Here is a 22,677-nt window from a genome sequence, read left to right as displayed (position 1 = left end):
CATCTTCTCTCATGGTTCGTCCACCCCTCCGATTTCCCCCGCTTCATTCCTCCCCTCCCGCTACCTTCTTCTTCTTCTTTTTTTTTTTCTTAACATATCTGAAATGCAAGTGATTTCTATATTGATCATTTTATCCATTCCCTTGCTGACTGTTATAACGAGCCTATAAATCCTTGTGTTTATTTATATAAAGGAGGGGTCAGAAAATTTTTCCTATACAGGACCAAACAGTAAATATTTTAGTTTTGTAGACTGTACAGTCTGTTGCGTCTACTCAGCTATGTTACTATAGCAACAAAGCAGTTATAGATCATAAACAACAAGCATACCACATTCCAGTAAAACTAGTCACTGAAATTTGAATTTCATATAACTTTCACAGGTGAAAGATTATTTTTGTGTTTTAATCCACTGAAAATGTGAAAATCATTATTAGCATGTAAGTTGTACAAAAACAGGTGGTGAGCTGAATTTGGCCTATAGGCTATAACTTGCCAATCCCTGATATAACAAAGAATCTTAACATCTTCAAATAGTGTTTCTTCCTTTCTAGTCCTTCAGCTTTTTTTTTTTTTTTTTCTGTGCAGGTTTCCCCATTCAATGTTGAATAGCAACAATGATAGCATCTTTTGTCTTGTTCTTGATTTAAAAAAAAAGCTCCCATTGTTAATACATTAAAAAGACCTTTTGCAGTTACGGTTTCTTCTATACCTAGCTTAAGAAGTGTTGGGTTTTTCTTTTTAAATCATGAATAGTTCAATCCTAGGACTCCTCTTTCTGAATTTATCATATGACTTATCTCCTTTAAACTAACCATGTGATTGTGGTATAGAGTGCTTGCTATTTGACCACCAAATTCTAACAGAATTATAGTTGGGTATATGGCTACTGAGCTACAGAACATTTCTCAAGGTCTCTTGCAATTAGATATGGCTCTATGACTAAGCTCTCACCCAAAGAAAAGGGTGAGAAGAGACATAGGCCACTTCTGGGCCTCGGCATAAAATAACGAGCATGCTTCTCTATGCTTTTTCCTCCCTTGCCCCTGACTGACACCCAGACAAAGCAGTAAATTTATTCCTAAGTATTTTATGCCTTTGATGCTGCTACAAATGGATTTTTTTACTTCATTTTTCAAATGCTGCTACTAGTATATAAGAAAGGCTACTGATTTTTAAAAATACAACCTTATGTCCAACAATTTTGCTAAATTCAGTTATAGTTCTAGTAGTTGTTTTTTAGATTCCTGAAGATTTTCTACATAAACAATTATACCATCTGCAAAGAGAAAAATTTACTTCTTCCTTTCTGGTGTTTATGCCTTTTATTTCTTCTTCTTCTCCTCTCCCTCCCACAATGCAAAATCACACTTTGTTACCTACCTGCTGAGTCTTTAAAGTAATTCCAAAGAGATATTCATGCCAGAAAACACCAACAGCTATAACTAATGTTTTTTTTAAAAAAGATAACTGGCCCAAAGAAACATTGAAAAAAACACCCCAAAATTGTTGAAGTTTAAAAACACTTATGCCAAGAGAAAAGGAACAAACCTTAGTCAAAAACTACATAATTATAAAGCTAAATAAAATCATACACACTCCCTTAAATTAAAAAAAAAAGACTATATAATATCAGCATCAGTATCACTAGCATCGAAGCCAGAGTTATGAGAAAATTAATGCACGGATCCTTCCAACCTCTCATTACTTCTTCCTGTAACAAGAAGTTACTATTTACTGAGCAGTGGATGTGTACCAAATTCTTCTAATTCTTACCAAAGTCCCTTAAGTAACTAATTACATCTACATTTTTTATAGGAGGAAATTAAGAATTGGAGAGCCTGAAGTAACCTATCAAAAGTCACAGAGGGAAAGTAGCAGAGCCAGGATATGAACTAAGACAGTTTGGCTCCAGAACCCATGAATTTTCATCTTCACTGTAATGTTACCTCTACCTCTTCTTCACTGGCTCACAGAGTACTTCGTTGCAACCACATTAATCTAAAACACGCCGTAGCAGTATCAGTGCCTTTTTCTTCCCAATGACTCTACCATAACATTTTGCCTTGTTCCAAAAGGAATTTAATGCTACTGGTATTTTATTAACTAAGTAGTGGTAAAAGTAAAATACACTTACTGGTTTCGGCATTGTCCTTCTCTTTTTGATCACCTTCTTTAAAAATTCACTTTTATGAATTCTGATGTCACCTTCAGTTAAAGAAAAAAGAAAGCATAATGGATCTACTACTTTTATATAATGCCTTGATTTTAATATAATTTGTACAGAATAAAAATTAAAACATTTTAAATTGTGAGTTTAACACAGAGCTCTCTAAAAATAAAAAAAATAAAGTAACACAGAACTCTCTTATTCTAATTTTCAATGTCTTTTATTATCATTTCACCTTCTCTGAAAATATTTATAGCTGTGATTTAAAATAGCACACATCTCGGGCACCTGGGTGGCTCAGTCGTCAAGCGTCTGCCTGCGGCTAAGGTCATGATCTCAGGGTCCTGGGATCAAGCCCCGCATCAGGCTCCCTGTACAGTGGGAAGCCTGCTTCTCCCTCTCCCACTCCCCCTGCTTGTGTTCCCTCTCTCACTGTGTCTCTGTCAAACAAATAAATAAAATCTTAAATAAATAAATAAATAAATAAAAATAAATAAATAAAATAAAATAGCACACATCTCAAACATAATCTAAAGCATACCGATCACCAACTGAAAGTTTGAATTTACTCAGAGACAACACACAGCAAGGAAGCAAGACTGCTAAGGACCCAAATGTTGCCTCTGTCTGCATCCGGTTCACCTCTACACCCAGCCTGGGAGAGGAGAGGGATAGTAAAAGGGAAGATATTTCAAATTATAAAGTGATGAACTCAAGAACACTTTTCAACCTTTTTTCTGGACTGACAAAGACAAAAGGAAATTCTGATTAATGTAAACTCTAGAAACTCTAGAAAATTTTCTTTTTTTAAAAAAAAGATTTTATTTATTATTTATTTGAGAGAGAGAGAGAGCGAGCATGAGCACATGGAGGGAGAGGGAGAAGCAGACTCCCCACTGAGTAGGGAGCCCAATGTGGGACTCGATCCCAAGACCCTGAGATCAGGACATGAGCCGAAGGCAGACGCTTAACCGACTGAGCCACCCAGGCGCCCCTTATTTTTTCTTCTTGAAAGTTGAAAAACCTGAGTAAAAATATATTGAGTAGTTTATTTACCTAAGGTGTATTAAACAGCCACAGAGCACACACTAGCAATCTGCATGCTACTCACCAGCAAGCTGGTGGCCTTCACTGAAATTTAGAGTTGTCCTTGAGACCAATGTTAAACTTTATCTTCTCCCTGTAAAGCAAAACAAGTTAATCCTAATCAAAGAAAACCATCATGCATACTGTCTTAGGGTAAATGTTCTTAAAAACACCTAACCAACCAAAAGATCTAACATTCTTAATCATTATTAGTTGCCTAAAAAATGACAATATTATTCCAATTTGAAAACCTTCAGTGAGGTATATTAAATTATTACTTGAAAATCAGCTTCCATTGATAATATCTCTACCAAGAAAATTCATCCATTATACTAGCTTCAACTAAATTAATATACAATTAATTGTTTTAAAACTTCAGTGTCGGGCACCTGGGTGGCTCAGTCGGTTAAGCGTCTGCCTTCAGCTCAGGTCATGATCCCAGGGTCCTGGGATCGAGTCCCGCATCGGGCTCCCTGCTCAGCGGGGAGTCTGCTTCTCCCTCTGCCTGCCGCTCCCCCTGCTTGTGCTCTCTCAGTGTCAAATAAATAAATATTTAAAAAAATAAAATAAAAAATAAAAAAATAAAACTTCAGTGTCAACTGCTTTTTAATATGCTACAATAAACCTGAATATTCTCCAAATTGAAAAAAAATGAAACATCATTTCCCTACACTTTACTCAATCATGTGCCAAATAAACCTCTCTTTAAAAGAAACCTCTACCTGAGATATTTTTTATCTAATAATTGAGCTATGAAATTCATTTCCTTAACTCTTAGCTAGGAAATGTTAACCCTCTCTCCCTAGTCAGTCACCTACTTTCATGAACCTAAAGGTACTTCAGACCTATCTTCTCATTCTATATCCTCTTTTCATTCCACTATTGTCTTAATTCATCCTTATCATCTCAGGTCTTAAAACATCCTCAAAATTAACCTGCTTTTAACATGTGTAAGTTAGTAATTCCCAAATCTGTATCTCTAGAACTTGCTTGGCTAACTTGCCTTGCTCAATGTCTAGATTATCTCAAATGTAACAAAGCCAAAACACTTAAATCTCTACCTTACAGCCAAATTTGATTTTCTACAAGTATTGGTGACCTATTTCTAGAAAGTTATCACAGTGTTCCCTCATGATTTTTTGTATCTACTACGTTGGCAGTTATGATCTTTTCATTCCTAATACTGTTAAATTTTACCTTCCCTTTTGCTTGATTAATCTTGCCAGAAGTTTGCTTAATTTATTGATCTAAAGGCCAGCTTTCAGTTTCGTTGATCTTCTGTTTCTTTTATTGTTCTTTTTTTGTTAATTTCTTTTTCCTCATCACTTTTCATTAGTTGGCTTTACTCTGTGGCTCATTTTCTAATCCCTAAAATTAAAACTTTATCTAAGTAATTCCCAATTTTTTTCTTTTCTAGTATGTGCATCAAGGTCATAAACTAAATATGTCCAAGGCAGCTCCATATACAAAGTATCCCCCTATTTTGTCGAGAACATTTTAAAATAACTTTTATCATTTGAATAATCAAGTATGTATTTATAACATCAGTGCATTTAAATATTAAAAAAGATCTATAAAATATTGAAACAATACTTTTGCCTTCATCTCTTATTTCACAGAACACAGAATTTCCTTAAACTCTTCACACAAATGAGACAGATTATAAAAGCACTTTTTGAATCAGTATATAATACTATTACTAAAATTTTTATCCCAAACCACACAATTCATTCATATAAAGCACTGGGAATTTCTTTTCCTATTTGTACTGCTGGAGTATATTTTAATATCTACAGTGTAACCACTGTATTGTTTTTTTAAAAACTAGATCTGTTCTAGATTTGCCTCTTTTTTAAATGCTTAAAACACTTAGCAAATGAACTCTGTGAGCTTTCCAAACTCCAAACTCACATGTACTCAAGGCATTTCAGGTCAAAGTGCCTGTTTTAAATAGTACTTTCAAGCCCAAGAAAAAGAACAAAGCAACAACAGAGCTCCTAAAAACACAAATATAAATCTCCTTTTCTGGGAAGTATATTTTGAAATGTCTTGTCTTATATTTAAAACCATACCATTTTTCTGAGCAAAAGAAGTCCATCAGAGAAAGACAATTATCATATGATTTCACTCATGTGGAATTTAAGAAACAAAACAGAGGATCATAGGGGAAGGGAGGGAAAAATAGGGACAAAATCAGAGAGGGAGACAAACCATAAGAGATTCTTAACTATAGGAAACAAACTGAGGGTTGCTGGAGAGGAGGTGGGTAGGGGGATGGGTGATGGGCATTAAGAAGGGCACGTGATATAATAATGAGCACTGGGTGTTATATGCAACTGATGAATCACTGATCTCTACCTCTGAAACTATTAATACACTATGTTAATTAATTGAATTAAAATAAAATAAAATAAAATACCATTTTTCTAAGTATCACTTTAGTGATTTCCCACACAGGTTTTTATATGTAGTTTTTTCATTGGCTCTACAAGTTTCCCTTTCCAGTTTTGATCTCTAATCATGACTAAGAAATTTTTTTAAGATTTTATTTAAGAGAGAACAAAAGTGAGAGAGAGCACAGAGGGAGAGGGAGAATTTTTTTTTTTAATTTTCAAATGGAATGGTTACAGGTCTGGGAGCAAAGCGCTTTTTATTATTTATTTCTAACTTTACTATACCATAGTCAAAGAATTCATTAAGACCTCCTTTATGTTTAGTACATGGTCAGTTTAATTTCATTTCTAACTGTTCTGGCTATAAATGACAATAATGTAGGTTTTGCATTTGATAAGTTAGATCAAGCCAGACCAAGTACTTAATGTTTTGTTTATAGTTTCCCTACTGTTGCTCATTTTAGTCTACTTAAGCAACTTGAGAAAAAAATGTATTAAATTTTCCCAAGTATGATTGTGGATGTTAACTTCTTCTTATAAATTGTCACTTTCCAATTTATATTTTTTTAGGCTATGCTATTAGGTAAAGTATAGGTTTAGTGAATTCTCCAGTGAATACTTCCTTTTTCAATTAGGTAATAATTTAATTGCATTGAGAATTCTAAATTGTTAGTCCCTCAGCATTTGGAGGACATTATTTTTCTGGTATCTGTTACTGCTGATGAGCTATCTACTGTCAATCTAACTCAATTCTCTGAGATAATCTGCCTTTTTTCTCTGCTTTAAGGAATTTTTTTGTGGGGTAGTCTTCGGATTTGCTTTTATTTATCTTGTTCAGGACTGGATAAGCTTCCTTATTCTGAAGACGCATGCTTTTCTTAAATTCTGGAAAAACATTAGCCATCGTCTCTCTCATTCTCTCTTTTAATTCAGCAATTCTCATTGGACACAAACTGCATATTTTATTCTCTAGTCCATACCTACTTTTTCATATTTTCCATCTCTTTATCTCTCTGTGCAACATTCCTCTACTTTCTAATGTTTTACCTCTTCAATAGTTCAGCATTTTAATAATCCTATGCTATTTTATAATTTGTTTTAAATCTTCCTTTGATCCCTATGTTTATTTTTTGTCACCGCACAATTTTTCTGTTTTCAGTTCATTATGGTTTCTTTATAGAGTTTGTAATTTTGGACAGAAAGCTCGTGTCCCTAACCCACTACCCAATGTAGGAGTCCCATGAGCCCTGAGTTGTGTATATATATCCCTACAGAGGTATTTCAGGTTTGCTCGTACCAGAGTATTAGGAATTAAAAAAAATTTTTTTTTTAATTTTTTTTAAGATTTTATTTATTCATTTGAGAGAGAGACAGAGAGAGCACAAGTAGGGGGAGAGGCAGAGGGAGAGGGAGAAGCAGTCTCCCTGCTGAGCTGGGAGCCTGACATGGAGTTCCATCCCAAGACCTGGAGATCATGACCTGAGCTGAAGGCAGACGCTTAATCATCTGAGCCACCCAGGCGCCCCTAAAAAAAAAATTTTTTTTTTTTTTAAGAGGCACCTGGCTGGCTCAATCAGTGGAGCTTATGACTCTTGATCTTGGGGTCATGAGTTCAAGCCCCATACGGGGTGCAGAGATTACTTAAATAAATACTTTTTTAAGGAACTTTAATTGTCCTAGGCCAATTTTTACATTATTCCATTACCATATCTGAATTTGTACTGCATTACCATATCTAACCCCAAAGCTACACACTAAAGAAGTTAGAAGACACTCAGGAGAGCTTCCACAGGTACTGATCATATTATTTATTAAACCATACAGTTGTTATAACCTTCCTGTGCAATCTCATCAGTAAGGAAGAACAAGGGAAAGAAAGTGAGAATTATATGCCAGACTATATAAACTAAGTTAAAGCACTCAAGTTATAGAAAAAGTAGTTAAACACAGGGCCAGCTGGGCAGATAAATAAATATCAAGTATGTAGGTTTGCAGAAATTTTGAAGTTATATATTAATCTAATACTGGAATGAAATAACGGTAGGTCTTTTTCCTTTTCCTTTAAAAAATGATTTATCCAAGTTTTCAATGTTAGAGTTACTTCAAGTTGTACTCTATAAAAAGGACGTTTCAAGAAAAAAATTGATGTTAAAGTTTTAGGTTTAGTAAGAGAGCTCTGCAGATATAAAAGAATAAAAATATATCATAGGCCAACACACATAAAACCAGGTTTTTTACACAAGCAAACTAAGCTTTTAAAATTTCCAACAAACCTAACTCAACTATATGAACTGTCGGGGGGGAGCTAACAAAAGTCTCCATAAATAAGGATATGGTGGACTTCTAAAAATGCATGTTTTCAGACCAGTGTTTCTCTCTCTTAAAGTTCAGGTTAGTCTCCACCTTGTTTTTTGGGTTTTTGTTTTTTTTTTTTAAAGATTTTATTTATTTATTTGTCAGAGAGAAAGAGAGCACAACAAGAGGAGCGGCATGCAGAGGGAGAAGCAGGCTCCCCGCTGAGCAAGGGGCCCGACGCAGTGCTCCATCCCAGAACCCTGGGATGACCTGGGCTGAAGGAAGACGCTTAACCAACTGAGACACCCAAATGCCCCATCCACCTTGTTTTATTTCAGTTAATTATAAATTATCTGAGAAAAAGAATAAGGTTCTACCACTTAATTTACCAGCTGAACACAATGTGATTACTCAGCAACAATGCCCTGTACTTAGAGAAGACTCCACAGTTGTGTGCTCTTATACATTAATTCTCTACTAACAAAAATCAAAGGAGACAAGACATGTCACACTATGGCTACTTTATAGTTGAAGAAACAAGGTCAACTGTATGTAAGTTTCTTGTTCTCAGTTGCATGGGTAATCATTGGCCAAACGGTCTTTTGACACCTACCCTAGAGTCCAGAGCTATACCATATACCCACCCATCTGTCTTCCCCTATTTGATATTTAAAAATTGCTAAATAATTTCACTTGTGGAAATTTACCCAAAGAAAATAATAACAAATGTGTACAACGGTAGAGCTACGAAGATTCTAGTTACAGTGTTATTTATAAAAGTATATATAATAGGGGCGCCTGGGTGGCTCAGTAGGTTAAGCAGCTGCCTTCAGCTCAGGTCATGATCCTGGAGTCCAGGGATCGGGTCCCCCATTGGGCTCGCTGCTCAGCGGGAAGTCTGCTTCTCCCTCTCATGCTCTCTCTCTCTCTCTCATTCTTGCTCTCAAATAAATAAAATCTTTTTATTTTATTTTTTTAAAGATTTTATTTATTTATTTGACAGAGAAAGAGAGATCACAAGTAGGCAGGCAGGTAGGCAGAGGGAGAGGGAGAAGCAGGCTCCCTGCTGAGCACAGAGCCTGATGCAGGGCTGGATCCCAGGACACCAGGATCATGACCTGAGCCAAAGGCAGATGCTTAACAACTGAGCCACCCAGGTGCCCCAAATAAAATCTTTTTTTAAAAAAAGTGTATATAATACTGAGATATTATTTAAATGAACCATGGTACATCTGTAGGTTCTGCTAGACCCCAATGCAACCAATTAAAATGTTACAGAAAAATATTAAATGACATGGCAAAATATCCACAAAAAAAGGCAGGTTATAAAACCATACATACAGTATGATCACATTTCTTTTTTAAAAGTATAAATGAAGGGTGCCTGGGTGGCTCATTGGTTAAGTGACTGCCTTTGGCTCAGGTCATGATCCTGGAGTCCCGGGATCGAGTCCCACATCAGGCTCCCCACTCAGCATGGAGTCTGCTTCTCCCTCTGACCCTCCTCCCTCTCATGCTCTCTCTCATTCTCTCTCTCGCAAGTAAATAAAATCTTAAAAAAAAATTTTTTTTAAAAGTATAAATGAAAAGATGAATATGATTATACTCCAAAATATTGAGTCTCTATGAATTAACATGAATCTGTAAATTTCTAAAATGAAAATGTAGAGCTTTTGTAATATGAAAAACATTTTCTTTAAAATGAAAGAACAAAATTATAGTAAGTAAATAAACTGAAGTCAGACCTAGAACTTCACCATATTTAACAAAATCTAAGTAGGTGAATCTTTTTTCAAAAAGAGACTTTAAAAATTCTAATTTTTGAGGAAAAAATGACTAAGAAAAATATGTTATGATGAAAACAGATTAATATATTCTATTTAAAATCCCTACACCCCTAGAACAAAATAAATAGCAAAATAAAAGTAATAGAATAGAAAAATATCCAACAGTCATAACAAAAAGTTACTATGGAAAGTAAAGAAATAATTAAATATATAAAGATATCACTCAGACCCCACTCAGTAAATGGTTAAAAGACAAAGTCTCTATAAACTCTTTTACAAAACAAATGCACAGTCTTGCATTAAAACCATAAATCAAGGGGCGCCTGGGTGGCTCAGTCGGTTAAACGTCTGCCTTCGGCGCAGGTCATGATCCCAAGGTCCTGGGATCGAGCCCCGCATCGGGCTCTCTGCTCAGTGGGGAGCCTGCTTCTCCCTCTGACCCTACCCCCTCCTGTGCTCCCTCTCTCGCTGTCTCTCTGTCAATTAAATAAATAAATAAAATCTTAAAAAGAAAACCCCACAAATCAAAATGGCTTTAAGGTATTACTGATTATATACTCGTTAAACCAGCAAAATAATTCCTAATTATACATGCCAGTACCGATGAGACAGTACTGCTAAACAAGTATATAAATACTGCTGGCAGTACTATAAATCGGCTCAATATTTCTAGAAATAAGTTGTCAATATTAACAAAAGTTCAATTTCTTTCTGAACAGGAAATTCTGCTTTTGGATTATACCCCCAAAGAAATAAAGAAATACAAAAGAAAGTAATCTGTAGTAAGGTATTCTCAGCAGTACTCATTATAAAAGCCAATGATTAAAATTACAACGTTGAAACTATGTGACAACATGGACTACTACAGGTTTTCTGTGTATTATGACAAACTGCGTCAACATTTACATTAATATAAGTGATTATGTAACCACTCGTTTTAACTATGTAAAACGCAGGTATCCTTACAAATGACATCTTAATATACAGAACTGGGCACTTAATACTAATCAGGGTCTTATTTTTGTTAAGTTCCTAATTTTAAAAATCAGATGAGAATTTAAAAAAAAAAGTATTCCAGTAAATTGGTCATATCTCAGTTTACGAGCTTATATAATATGACATATATAAGAATCCCACCTTAAATTTTTTTAGGATGCAGCTTTTTTAGCCAATTTAGTTATTACTGAAAAATATTTACATCATAATACTTAATATTAATATAATATTTAACCTCAGTAATACATTTCTAGTCCTTCCATGATTGCATTAGTATGTTTTTTCCTGAAACTAGTAGAATTTGTTAATACCAGAATGGACAATTTAATAAAATGTCACATGAAAAGCTAAGATACCAAGATACCGAGATACATGTCCTGGGTTTCCATCTCTAACTGATTCATCTTGAAATCACTGTCTTTCAGTGTCTTCCTTTCTTCTCTAAAAAAAAAAAAAAGATAATATATAATCACCTAAACCATTGTGAGATACTTAATAAAAATCAACTCTTCTCCCATCTACCCTCATAATACATAATTACAGAGAAAAATTTACTCCCTCCTCTCTACTCTTCCTAAGTTTCTTAAAAGTGGTCTTACCCTACCTCTCTGCCATACTGACTCCCCCAGAAGCAATGAAGCACAATCATGGCAGGGACATACATACTCAACAAGTAGTTTTAAGAGATCTGCAAGCATACATATTTCCCATTTCCAGAAGATTAACTGTATGGTTATATACTCTAAATACAATGTTTACAGACAAAGCATTCATATGAAATATTCTCTTCTTTGTCCTTTAACTCCGAGGGTGACCCTAAAACAGCCTCTTCTCTGCCTCAAACAATGGAAAAACAGCCTCATGCTAAACACCTTGAGCTCTAGTAAGTCAGTGGCACAACACACTTCCTACCTGTCAGGTGGTAAAAGAGGTGTTAAGTCTAGTCCATACTGGGCCTACACCGAAGCTTCAGTAATTTATACCACACTGCCTAACTTTACTCTTAAGATACCCTTTTCCCCCATGCCTCATTATAATTTTTTTTTCTGTCTTTTGAGACATAGAAGCAATCTCTGAACCAACTGTGGTTTCTCCACGGACCAAAAAGTTACAAAAGAATTCCTTTGCCAATTTACTGGGGGATTAGGAAGCAGTGTAACAAAGAGAAGTATAAACTGAATTAATAAGGTAACTCCGGCAGTCAAACCAAAACAATAACTACAATAAAAAAGTTCTTAATCACTTTTCCTCTGCATGGGCCACTCCGGTGAAGCCTGTGAAGCCCTTCCTAGAAAAGCATTTTTTTTTTTTTAAGATTTATTTATTTGACAGAGAGATACATACCGAGAGAGGGAACACAGCAGGGGGAGTGGGAGAGGGAGAAGCAGGCTTCCCCGCTAGAAGGGAGCCTGACGCGGGGCTCGATCCCAAGACCCTGGGATCATGACCTGAGCCGAAGGCAGACGCTTAACGACTGAGCCACCCAGGCGCCCCTAGAAAAGCATTTTAAAATGCACAAAATAAAATACATTAACACTGCATAATTCCAATTATACTGGAATGCAATTATCAAAATATTAAAATCACAAATTTATGACACAGTAATATCTGTGCTTTTTAATTAATCTTTAAATAAAAATATTTACCAGTGGATCTAATGATTAAACTTCTAAGTAATGATGAGTTATTCTGTAACAGTAAACTATGAAAATATCTGCAATTTCTATTGGAAATAGTCTCTGCTACCGCTAATACTACCAGTTGCCCACATAATAATGAAAGAAAATGTGTAAAAAAAAAAAAAAAAAGATGCAACTTTTTTCCCTCTCCAAGTTCACAGACACAAAGGCTTATAAAACCTCTACTATACACAGAACTATAATGTATCTTTAGCTCAGTGTTAATTCTGAATTTAATAGCAATATTAATGTACCTTTAGCTACATAATGCCACGTCATTCAAGTGAAGCAAAGAGAGCAAAAAATTTTAGCTCCATTTTGCAAATAAAGAAGGCCAAAACCAAGGACAAGGGTAGTGAATGAAGAAAAGTACCTGCAGAATACTCACTCTTCAGCCACTTTACCTCTTTTACCTAATCTTCATCATAACTACTCTCTTCCCTCTGCCCAAGATAGGTAGGTATCACAATCCTCATTCTTTTAATAAGGAATTTAAGATTCAGATAAGTGACCTGCCCAAAGTAAAAAAATCTAGTTAACAAGTCAGAGGTCCTTGTAAACCCTAGTCCTGGGGCTCTTCTGGCTTTCATATTCTGCTTTTTTTCTGACATCATTCTAGGCAAGCTCATCTCAAACAATTACCAGAGCTTTTCAAGAAGAAGCTAAAGCTACAGTCTTCTGTTGTTTTCAGGTCAAAAGACTACCTCTCAAGATGTTGTAAGTACACATTAATACTGGTATAATCACAGGGCACCTGGGTGGCTCAGTCAGTTAAGCATCCAACTCTTGATCTCAGCTCAGGTCTTGATCTCAGGGTTGTGAGTTCAAGCCCACACCCAGCATGGAGCCGACTTTAAAAAAAAAAAAAAAAAATACTCAGGGCACCTGGCTGGCTCAGTCGTTAAGCGTCTGCCTTCAGCTCAGGTCATGGTCCCAGGGTCCTGGGATCGAGCCCCACGTCGGGCTCCCTGCTCCGCGGCAAGCCTGCTTCACCCTCTACCACTCCCCCTGCTTGTGTTCCCTCTCTCGCTGTGTCTCTGTCAAATATATAAATAAAATCTTAAAAAAAAAAAAAATACTGGCATAATCACCTCTGTAAATGGATTTCCTGTAAGGGTGATATACAGTTCCAAATAAGGTATTAAGTAGTTGCTTATGTAGAAAGTGACTTTTGTTCAAGGAAATCAAATATTCAACATTTTTGAGCAATTTTTACATGCAAAGCAAATTTCTAAAACGTAAATATAAAGCAGAATTGCAATATTAAAAACAAAAGTATTACAATGAATTCAGATTCTCTTCTAAAAGAAATCTGGAAATTTATTTTTTATTTTTTTTAAGATTTTATTTATTTATTTGACAGAGACACAGCGAGAGAGGGAACACAAGCAGGGGGAGTGGGAGAGGGAGAAGCAGGCCTCCCGCGGAGCAGGGAGCCCTATGTGGGCTCAACCCCAGGACCCTGGAATCACAACGTGAGCAGAAGGCTGGCGCTTAATGACTGGGCCACCCAGGCGCCCCAGAAATCTGGAAATTTAAAGGAAACACCTTATCTATATTGTTCCCAAGGCGGATAGAAAAACAAATAAAACATTACCATTTGCATTGATTAATTTTAAATGCCAAAAGCTAAGAAAGCTAAATCCAGTCCAAGTTCTTCATTTTACACTTACGAAAACACCAAAAACTAATACAGTTAGTGTTTAAAAATGTAAAAACAGATTCATGGAAGTCACCTTAGCAGCAGGAAAGAAGCAAAGTTCCAAAATGACGTGAATCCTGGCATATAATTCTATGCTTTATAGGTTTTGCAACACCAGACATCATAGTAGCTTACTTTCAAAAGAGAATAAAATTTCTTAAATATCTCTTAAATTGGACAAAACTCTCTCATGCAGTCAATAAAGCTGTATGGCAGTTCTATCATTAAGCTTCTAATTTTCAAGATATTCAAATCTCCCTTTTAGAAACTGGAATGCTGCTGTCTGGCTCACAGTAGGCCCTCAGAAGTTTGTTGGTGATTTTATTGGTGAATTAAGTTTACATATAATATTCAATTGTCTTTTTCTGCTGATCATTGTCAAGGGCAATATTTTCCTCTCATTTATGTTATAAGATGACCAAACAATATATTAATAAGCAACACACTACAAGAGAGAGCAAACATGAAAGTGGGGGAGAAAAAAACTCCTCCCAACTAGGTCTCCCAAGTTCAGGACTCTATCATCTCTATTCAAGACCCTTATCAAATTAAATTTAAAGGCCAGATAATTTGACCCTTTTAATGGTAACTGTAATTATCATGCTGGTTGTTGATTGGTATATATACACCAACTTTGCTTAATAACCAAACTAAGATTTTATAGTTTCTCTAAGTCTAGAGTCTGCAAACGTCTTAAATATAAGGGAGCCCTGATGATGGCTAACAAAGTTTAATCCATCCCACACACTCAGTAAAAGCCAAACGGTTCCAGATTCAATTAAGCATGGCTGAGATTTCCTGTATTCCCATTCTCCCTTTTATCAAGGGTCCCTCTGTTGCATTCATGTGCCCGCATCATTCCATGCACTAGCCAGGATTTTTGGTTATAAACGACACCTACTCTGTAACTTATTGAAAGGTTATTAGTTAACGTACAGAAATAGGAAAATTAAAAAAATAAAGTAGGAAACAACATTCAGAACTCATATCACAGAAGACTCTGCTTAGAACACTGATGCACTATTAACTCCTGTTCCTATACACAAGAGCATTTAAGCAGTTAACACACTTTATAGTACAGCACATCTATATTCCCATTAAAGTGTGACTTTCTCAATATCTTACTCGCCAATTTGGCACAGAAGTATAAATGTAGGCATGGTATCTTAAAAGTCAGCAAACGTTTTCCCTAAAGGGCCAGGTAAAGGGGCGCCTGGGTGGTTCAGTCGGTTAAGCATCTGCCTTCAGCTCAGGTCCTGATCTCAGTCCTGGGATCAAACCTGGCATAGGGCTCCTTGCTCATCAGGGAGCCTGCTTCTCCCTCTCCCTCTGCTACTCCCCCTACTAGTGTTCGCTCTCTGCTCTCTCTCAATAAATAAAATCTTTTTTAAAAAAGGGGGGGCAGATAAATAAATTTCTTAGGTTTTTCCAAGGCCATATGGTCTCTGCTACAACTACTCTGCTGTTGTAGCATGAAAGCAGCCATAGATAATATGTAAACAAATGTGCTATGATGTGTTCAAATAAAACTTTATTTATAAAACAAAACAAAACAAAACAAACAGGGACTAGGCTGCATTTGGCTCCTGGGCCAGTTTGTCAACCCCTGCCTTCGAAGTATTTTAGCAGGAATCAACGCTTTTCATTTCATAATTTAAATAAATTTAGTACCCAAGAAGATAGAACTCACATATTCATGCTAGATTATGTACGACAGATCAATACTGGATATAACTTTGGGTGGGGGTAAGAAAGAATCCAAGACACTTGGTATATGAATAAGGAAAACAATCTAGTGGAAGGAGAGTCGTAAGAAAGGGCAATTCCATTACCCTTACCAGTGACTAGTTAGGTATGGAATATATCCCAATCCCAGCCTATGAGACGAAGACATCTGCTGGCGGGCTTCTGGAAAGGAGAGTCCTTCCCATTTCTCTGGGTACAGCTGTATGGATGGCATGCTAGTCCTGCTGCAGCCAGATTGTAACAAGAGGAAAAGTCTTACTATGAAGCCAATGTGAAAGACCACAGGGCAGAGAATTGTAAAGAGAAGGAGTCCTTGATGTCATTACTGAGCTATTCTTGAGCCTCTGGACTTTATTATGTAAGATAATAAATTTCCTCTTTATTTAAGCCAGGTTGAGAATTTTCTATTATTGAGGCCAAAGTATCTTATGTGGCAGAAGTCCTTGAAAAAAAGATTGCTCACTTCAGTTTGACTGCAGCCAGTTTTATTTAACTTCAACTTTCCACAAGTAAAAGAAACATTTAAGGCCCTGAAAGCTCACAGAGACTACCTACAACTCAGAAAAAACTATCTGTTCCAATTACTGATACTGAAATTCGTAACTTTATAAATTCTATAATCATGGGGAAAAAAACAAAACAATGTGCTACCTCCTTCTTTCATACTGTACCTAAGACATTCTTTTGACAAGATTTTTTTTCTCTAAATCAGCGGTTGGCAAACTTTTTCTGTAAAGGGCCAGAGAGTGAATACTTTAGGTTTTGCAAAATATATGGCCTGACATTATAGCTCACAAAAGCAGTCATATACAATATGTAACCAAATGGGATTTCTGTGTTCCAATAAAACTTCATTTACAAAATCAGGAAAGCAGGCCACATCTGGCCTGCCAACTAATTTGTTGACCTCTCCTCTAAATGGTTAACAGCAAAGAGAGTATCTTTCTCAAACAAACCAACTTGACTAAAACTCAAAAACAGTTTATTTCAAATGTATATAAATTAGGTAGAAAAGTAACCCAGCACGTCTTGAGCATTCTCATCTACATTAGACTGCTTGATGTAAAAAAAAAAAAAAAAAAAAAAAGTCATTACCTTATTGTATATATAACCTCTGCAAGATGCAATTTAGAATTCTGTTATAGGGTAACTGATATATATTACAATAGGAAAAAAACAATACAAAACATATGTATATGCAAATTTATAACATTTACCTATTAAATAAAACTAAGTGTTTTAAATTAGTAAATCTGCAAGGATTTCTATACATACTGGTTATTCAAAGAAAATAATTCTATACAACTCATAACCTGACTGAACCCTTCTTTTCCAGGAAGCTGAAGCTAGAGTTCAGTATTAAATGGAATGAGGAAAGAAGTAAATCATATGGACTATATTTCCTTTCCAAACAGTTCCCAATACAAAGACATATTTTTAAAGGACACCACTTTTCACTATCAATCATATGCCATACTCTAGGGAGAAAACAAAAAGTGAACTTCACCTCCAATCATTAAGCAAGAAAATTTGCACAAACACATAAACACACTTTTGAGATTATAGGAAATCACATTGTGTGATTGCATTCAACTGATAAAAATCTGAGAAACATTAATGTTTAACACAGTAATAAACAAACACCCTTTCAATGTCTGTTACAAAATAACCTTATTTTTATAGACTTTAAAATCATAAATATGAGATAAAAAGTGTATGTTTATCCTTGCGTAAGTATTGGCATTTTCCGTACAGAAGGAAAGAAGTGCTAATATTCATTAATTACCTATGAAAAACATGAGTGAGAAAGGGTGGGGGAGGGGGAGTTCTGGGGAGTGAAGAGGACTTTATTTTTCCTTTACATCTTTCCAGATTTTTAAAGTTTGTCATAAAATGGATTACTTTCATATTCTTTAAAAATGGTTTAAAATTTATGTTCAGTATAAATTAATATTAAGAAATATACCAAGAACTAAAATGAGTAAGAAAGGCAGGATTCTGTGAAAAAAGCTAGAAGCTGAGGAACTCTCTGGGGTCAGACTGGCCACTTCCATCACGGAAGAGGTGAGCTTCACTGGCTGCCAAAAGGGAAGATCCCGAAGAACTTTAGCTATCAGTAAAAACACTATGAGGTTTAAAATAACCTTGTAAGAGGGGGGTCAACAGCAACTCAATCCAGTTCCGCTGAATCCAGTACCCCAAGGGTAGTATCAGGGTAGTTACGAAGTGTCCATTAGCTTTTGGTCTCCTGGAGGGCCTGACTTCCTTGAGTTCCCAGATTCACATCAGTAGCATAAAATTATATTAGCTTTACCCTGTCAGGTATGGTCCACTGGCACACCTCAGTCTTCATAATCTTCATCCGACACATTTTTTAGGCTTTGGTCTTTGGGAAATATTGGTTAAAATTTGCCATTTTTAAATCGCCTAAGTTAAAATTCATTAAGTTAAAAATGGATGAAAAAACAAGACTCCCACCATCATTCCACACTGTAGACTCTAATTAGACGATACATAAATTATATTAAAAGATTGAGAATGGGGAGCCTGGGTGGCTAAGTTGTTAAGCGTCTGCCTTTGGCTCGGGTCATGATCCCAGGGTTCTGGGATGGAGCCCTACCTCAGGCTCCCTGCTTGGCGGGAAGCCTGCTTCTCTCCCTCTCCCACTCCCCCTGCTTGTGTTCCTTCTCCCTCTGTGTCTCTCTATCAAATAAATAAATAAATTCTTAAAAAAAAAAAGATCGAGAACTGAAATTAAAATAAAAATATATAAAGACTTCAACAACCTGCCAAAGAGAAAAATGAATAACAAAATCCAATTCTGCTCTTGGCAATGGTAAAGCAATCAACAAGAAACAACCCTTCCTCTCCTCCCTGAGAGTACTGACAGTGAGAGAAAAGTCTGTCATTTCTTACCACCAGAGAAAAAAGAATAATCAATTTAAGTTCCAGTTAAGTAAAGACAATGTCTAAAACAAAGGACAGACTCAACATACTTTACCCACACCAAAATTAATTATATTTTTCCTACAAATATTTCTGAGTCTCTCCTACACACTTGTCCATGTGTAGGGATACAGGAGTGAACAAAACAATGTATAATCCACAAGAGCAAGAATTTAACATTTCTAAATGCCATAATCAAATTTTGCCTCATTTAAATAAAACTGTAAAGAACTCCAATGCATATCTATTAGTTCCTTAATAATAATATATCAACTGCTCATTAAATTCCATCCTACATAAAAAAAAAGTGATTAAGCAAAGAAACAAAGTCATACAATCCTTTTTACAGCATTACTATTAACTTCAAAAGTAGTGCTCTACCTTTTGTCATTTGTCACATTTTTGTCATATTAGTCTCTGAAAGATAAAACACATTGCTGAAAGCAATGGAGTTCTGAAAATTAAAAAAAAAAAAGTGCAATCCTGAGTATTAATCTCTTCTCAAATCTAATAATGCTGTTTTGGCAAATGGATTAGGCCATTACTTATTTACCAGCCAAATGAACGGGGCAATTGTTCATTCAGAGCTCCGTCTGAAATATAAAAGAGTATTTAGTGCTCTAAAAAATGTATGCTCCGTAAACAATAGATTGCAATGTGGATGTCCGAGCACTGCTTTATCAAATAAACCCTTATTATCGTAGACTTTTACATCTGCATCATGCCAGCCTTAGTGCCACAGGACTGATTAAAACGTCCTCTACACATTCTCAACTCTATTTTTAAATTTATCTCTGGTGAAACTGACTTCACTTTTCCAATCTCATTACCACCACCACTCCGGGGGCGGGGGATAACCAAATACTGGGACCGGTTAAAGGATCCTGCCATACCTGCATAGGAAGTGATGCGCTTTACTGAAACTGAAATAACCGAGCGCCCCTCGTTCGGAGTTAGCCCGGAAATGAAGTTGAGAAGCCTTCCCGGGAAGGGGGGACGGTGAGGGTCGTCGACTGATGCGGTGGGCTCTGAGACACTAAGCCGGGCTGCCTGCAGGGCCGGACGAAGTGCCGGGCTCCGAGGCCGCCCGCAGCCGCAGGTAGAGCGGGCCGGCCGGGAGCGGCGGGCGCCGGGAGTGGCTCCGCGCCCCAAACCCCGTTAATGCAACATCCTTTTTGCCACCAGGGTGAACGCACGCTCTCTAGTAATTCAACACCCTTACTTTCAAACTGGAAGCCCCGGGGGGGTGGGGAGAAGTTCTAATAAATCCCCCCTCCCCTACTCTGCAAAATGTAATTCTACCCGCGCTGACTGGATTTTCAGAGCACCCTAAGGGACGGGCCAGGCCGCGCCGGGGCCGCGCCCCGGCGGCGGGAAGCCGCAGCTCCCCCGGGAGTGGGGGGTCCAGGGCCCAGCCCGAGGGCGGCCGCGCGCCCGAGCCGAGCAGAAACGCACGGCGGCTGCTTCGGGCCGCGCCCCGACACTCTCGCCGGCTCCGGGGACGGCCTGACCCGCCGGGCCGTTAGAGCGGCGGCGCCGCGGCCGCGGGGCGCGAACAGAGAGGCGCGCGAGGCCCTTGCGGCGCGGCCGCCGGGCAGCGCGGGCCCCCGCAACTTCTCGCCGCCACCTCAGCGTCTCCGGCGCCGCCTGGGAGAGGGGCTGGGGGAAGGGAGGGCGCCGGCGGCTTACCCTGAGAGCGAGCGGCTCCTTCCCGCCCCAAGCGCGGCCGGGGCGCTGCGCGGGGCGCCGGACGTCGCGGCTGCGGCAGGGAGGGAAAGGCGGCGGTGGGAAGCGCTGGGCCGCCGGAGACGAGACGCGCCGCCACCACCGCAGACAGCTCCGCAATATGGCCGCCCGGCGGCTCCTCGGGGGAAAGGCGGGGCTGCCCCGCGCCCCCCGCCTCCCCCTGCCGGCCGGCCGGCCTCGCGCCGCGGCCTGAGCGCCAACGCCGCCGCCGCTGCCGCCGCCGCCGCCGCCGCGAAGGCCGCCCGCGCCCCGCCCCCCGCGCTCGCGGCCGCCCGCCGCACGCGGCGTCGCCGGGGGTCGCGGCGCGGGGTGGGGCCGCGCGACGGTCGGTCTCCGCCCGGGAGCCCCGCGGGAAGCCCTTCCTGGCGGGACTGGGCTGGAGGGATGCGGGCTGTTAGGGCGGCGGGGCTGCCCCGCCCGAAGCTCGCAGTGCGCCCGCCGCCCCCCCGCCCCACCACGAGTGGAAACTTGAAACTCCCGCTGGTGCCAGAAAACTCGCCCAGGGCGTTTCCGTCGCCCCCGAGGAGGGACTCCTCTTCCCGGAGGGGATCCAGAACCGAATCGGGCGCTGTAACTTGGCTGCTCAGCTGGAGAATCCTGGACCAGGAGACAGAAACGGGCCTATCTTAGAGAAATTTAGATTTGCCACAGAGGACGTTTAAATGATTGTGGCAGTTTTTACCCAACTAGGAAAACTTGCTTTTTCGGATAGCTCCACCAAAACCTCGATGGTTATGTCCCCAGTCGCAAGTGCAGATTTTTGTTCTTTAGGCAAAAATAGCTGATAATTTTTTATTACCACCGACATTTTTTGGGCAGTTGGAAGGAGTTAATCAAGAAGAAAAAGTTGGAAGTGGGGCCCCCAAAGAGCAGCCAAACCTAAATTATCCTAGAATTAGAGGTTAGTTGGTCCTAGCCTAACTCCAGGCCGCTCTCTTTAGTCAGCGGCTGGGACTAGACAGACTTCTTCCTAGTCCGTGTTCTGGCATCCACGCCACGCTCCCATCCTCTCTCCTCGGTGACTTCTGCTGGGATTCAAAGAGCAACACGTGCTATGAGTATATATGAACCGTAGTGCACAAAACCAGATCAGTCCAGCTCGCCCCGTTTGCAATCTTTGTGTAGTTTACCTTTTATGAACAAACTTGAGATTCAAATAACAAAATCTCAGGAGTGTACTTAACTTTTAGAGAACAGATAATTCATATCCTTCCTGCCTTAGCATTTGTCTTCCCTGAGACGGTAGCTTTTCCAGGAACTGTCTCCCCAGATCATTTTCACCAAGCTCTGAGCTTCAGTGAGTTTCCCCCATTGCCCTCTGCGGCCTCTCTGAACAATTAAAAGCCCCAAGAGTTAAACTCAAAGGTCTTTAGACGGCAAATTCCTCAAGGATGAGAATCAGGTGTGTCCTTTTTCTTAACTAAAAGATTATTCCCTGACTTCATCCCCAGGGTGCAAGGATTATCCAGGTAATTGTTCAGCCTTCCACATCAAGTTGCATGCATAAGATAGTCAAAGTATTACGTAAATTCCTGGATAGTACACTAATCAAGCAAAAGCATGTAATGTACATACTTAGCAAAAGTTGCTACACTTTTACATACTTTTGCAATGAAAACAAAGGATTCGCTATTGTTCGTCATGTGCCAGGGCACTAGGGTACCAGGCTTTTTACATGAGCATCTCTTTTGATAATTACAACACCCTGTGTTTGGGGTCAATATTAACATTGACTCTTTTTTTTTTAATCAGTGAATAAAGAGCCTCAAAGGAGTTAAGTAATTTGTAACACAGCCAGGAAGTGGCAGAGCAATGACCAAACCTAGTTATATTTGACTCCAGAGCCTAGATTTTATCCTATACTCTGCAACAGCAAACAGACCAGAAAATGTAACATTTCAGTTGGCTATCATATTAGTAAATATTTAAGTAAAAGATAACATTCAAGGCTGGTGAGATAAAAAGGGTACTCTCAGACATTGTGAGTGGGAGTGTAAACTGAAACAACCTGTTTAGAAAGCAATTTGGCACAGTGATTCAACCTATAAAAATGTTCATCCTCTTGTAACCCATAATCCCATATCTGAGATTCTTTCTGAATGAAATCATCTGAAATAGAGCAAAAGCTTTAT

The 22,677-nt window shown here is 38.5% G+C and overlaps 1 protein-coding gene across 1 annotated transcript in view; it reads right to left on the bottom strand.

The window, feature by feature from the left end:
* The window catches only part of RDX (radixin), a 45,481-nt gene extending 24,747 nt beyond the window's left edge, over nucleotides 1–20,734 (bottom strand). The window contains exons 1-3 of the mRNA XM_081797367.1: nucleotides 20,489–20,734; nucleotides 3,281–3,349; nucleotides 2,137–2,207 (exon numbers count right to left, since the gene is read on the bottom strand). Coding sequence (XP_081653493.1) covers nucleotides 2,137–2,148 — 12 coding nt within the window. The 5' untranslated portion in view covers nucleotides 2,149–2,207; nucleotides 3,281–3,349; nucleotides 20,489–20,734. The remainder of the gene's footprint in view (nucleotides 1–2,136; nucleotides 2,208–3,280; nucleotides 3,350–20,488) is intronic.
* Between the last annotated feature and the right edge of the window lie 1,943 nt (nucleotides 20,735–22,677).

The sequence above is a fragment of the Leptonychotes weddellii genome, chromosome 11, assembly GCF_054177405.1.
Source record: "Leptonychotes weddellii isolate Sample4059 chromosome 11, ASM5417740v2, whole genome shotgun sequence".
Classification (NCBI taxonomy): Eukaryota; Metazoa; Chordata; class Mammalia; order Carnivora; family Phocidae; genus Leptonychotes; species Leptonychotes weddellii.
The sequence above is the reverse complement of the archived record's forward strand: the minus strand, read 5'-3'. Positions and strand labels throughout refer to the sequence as shown.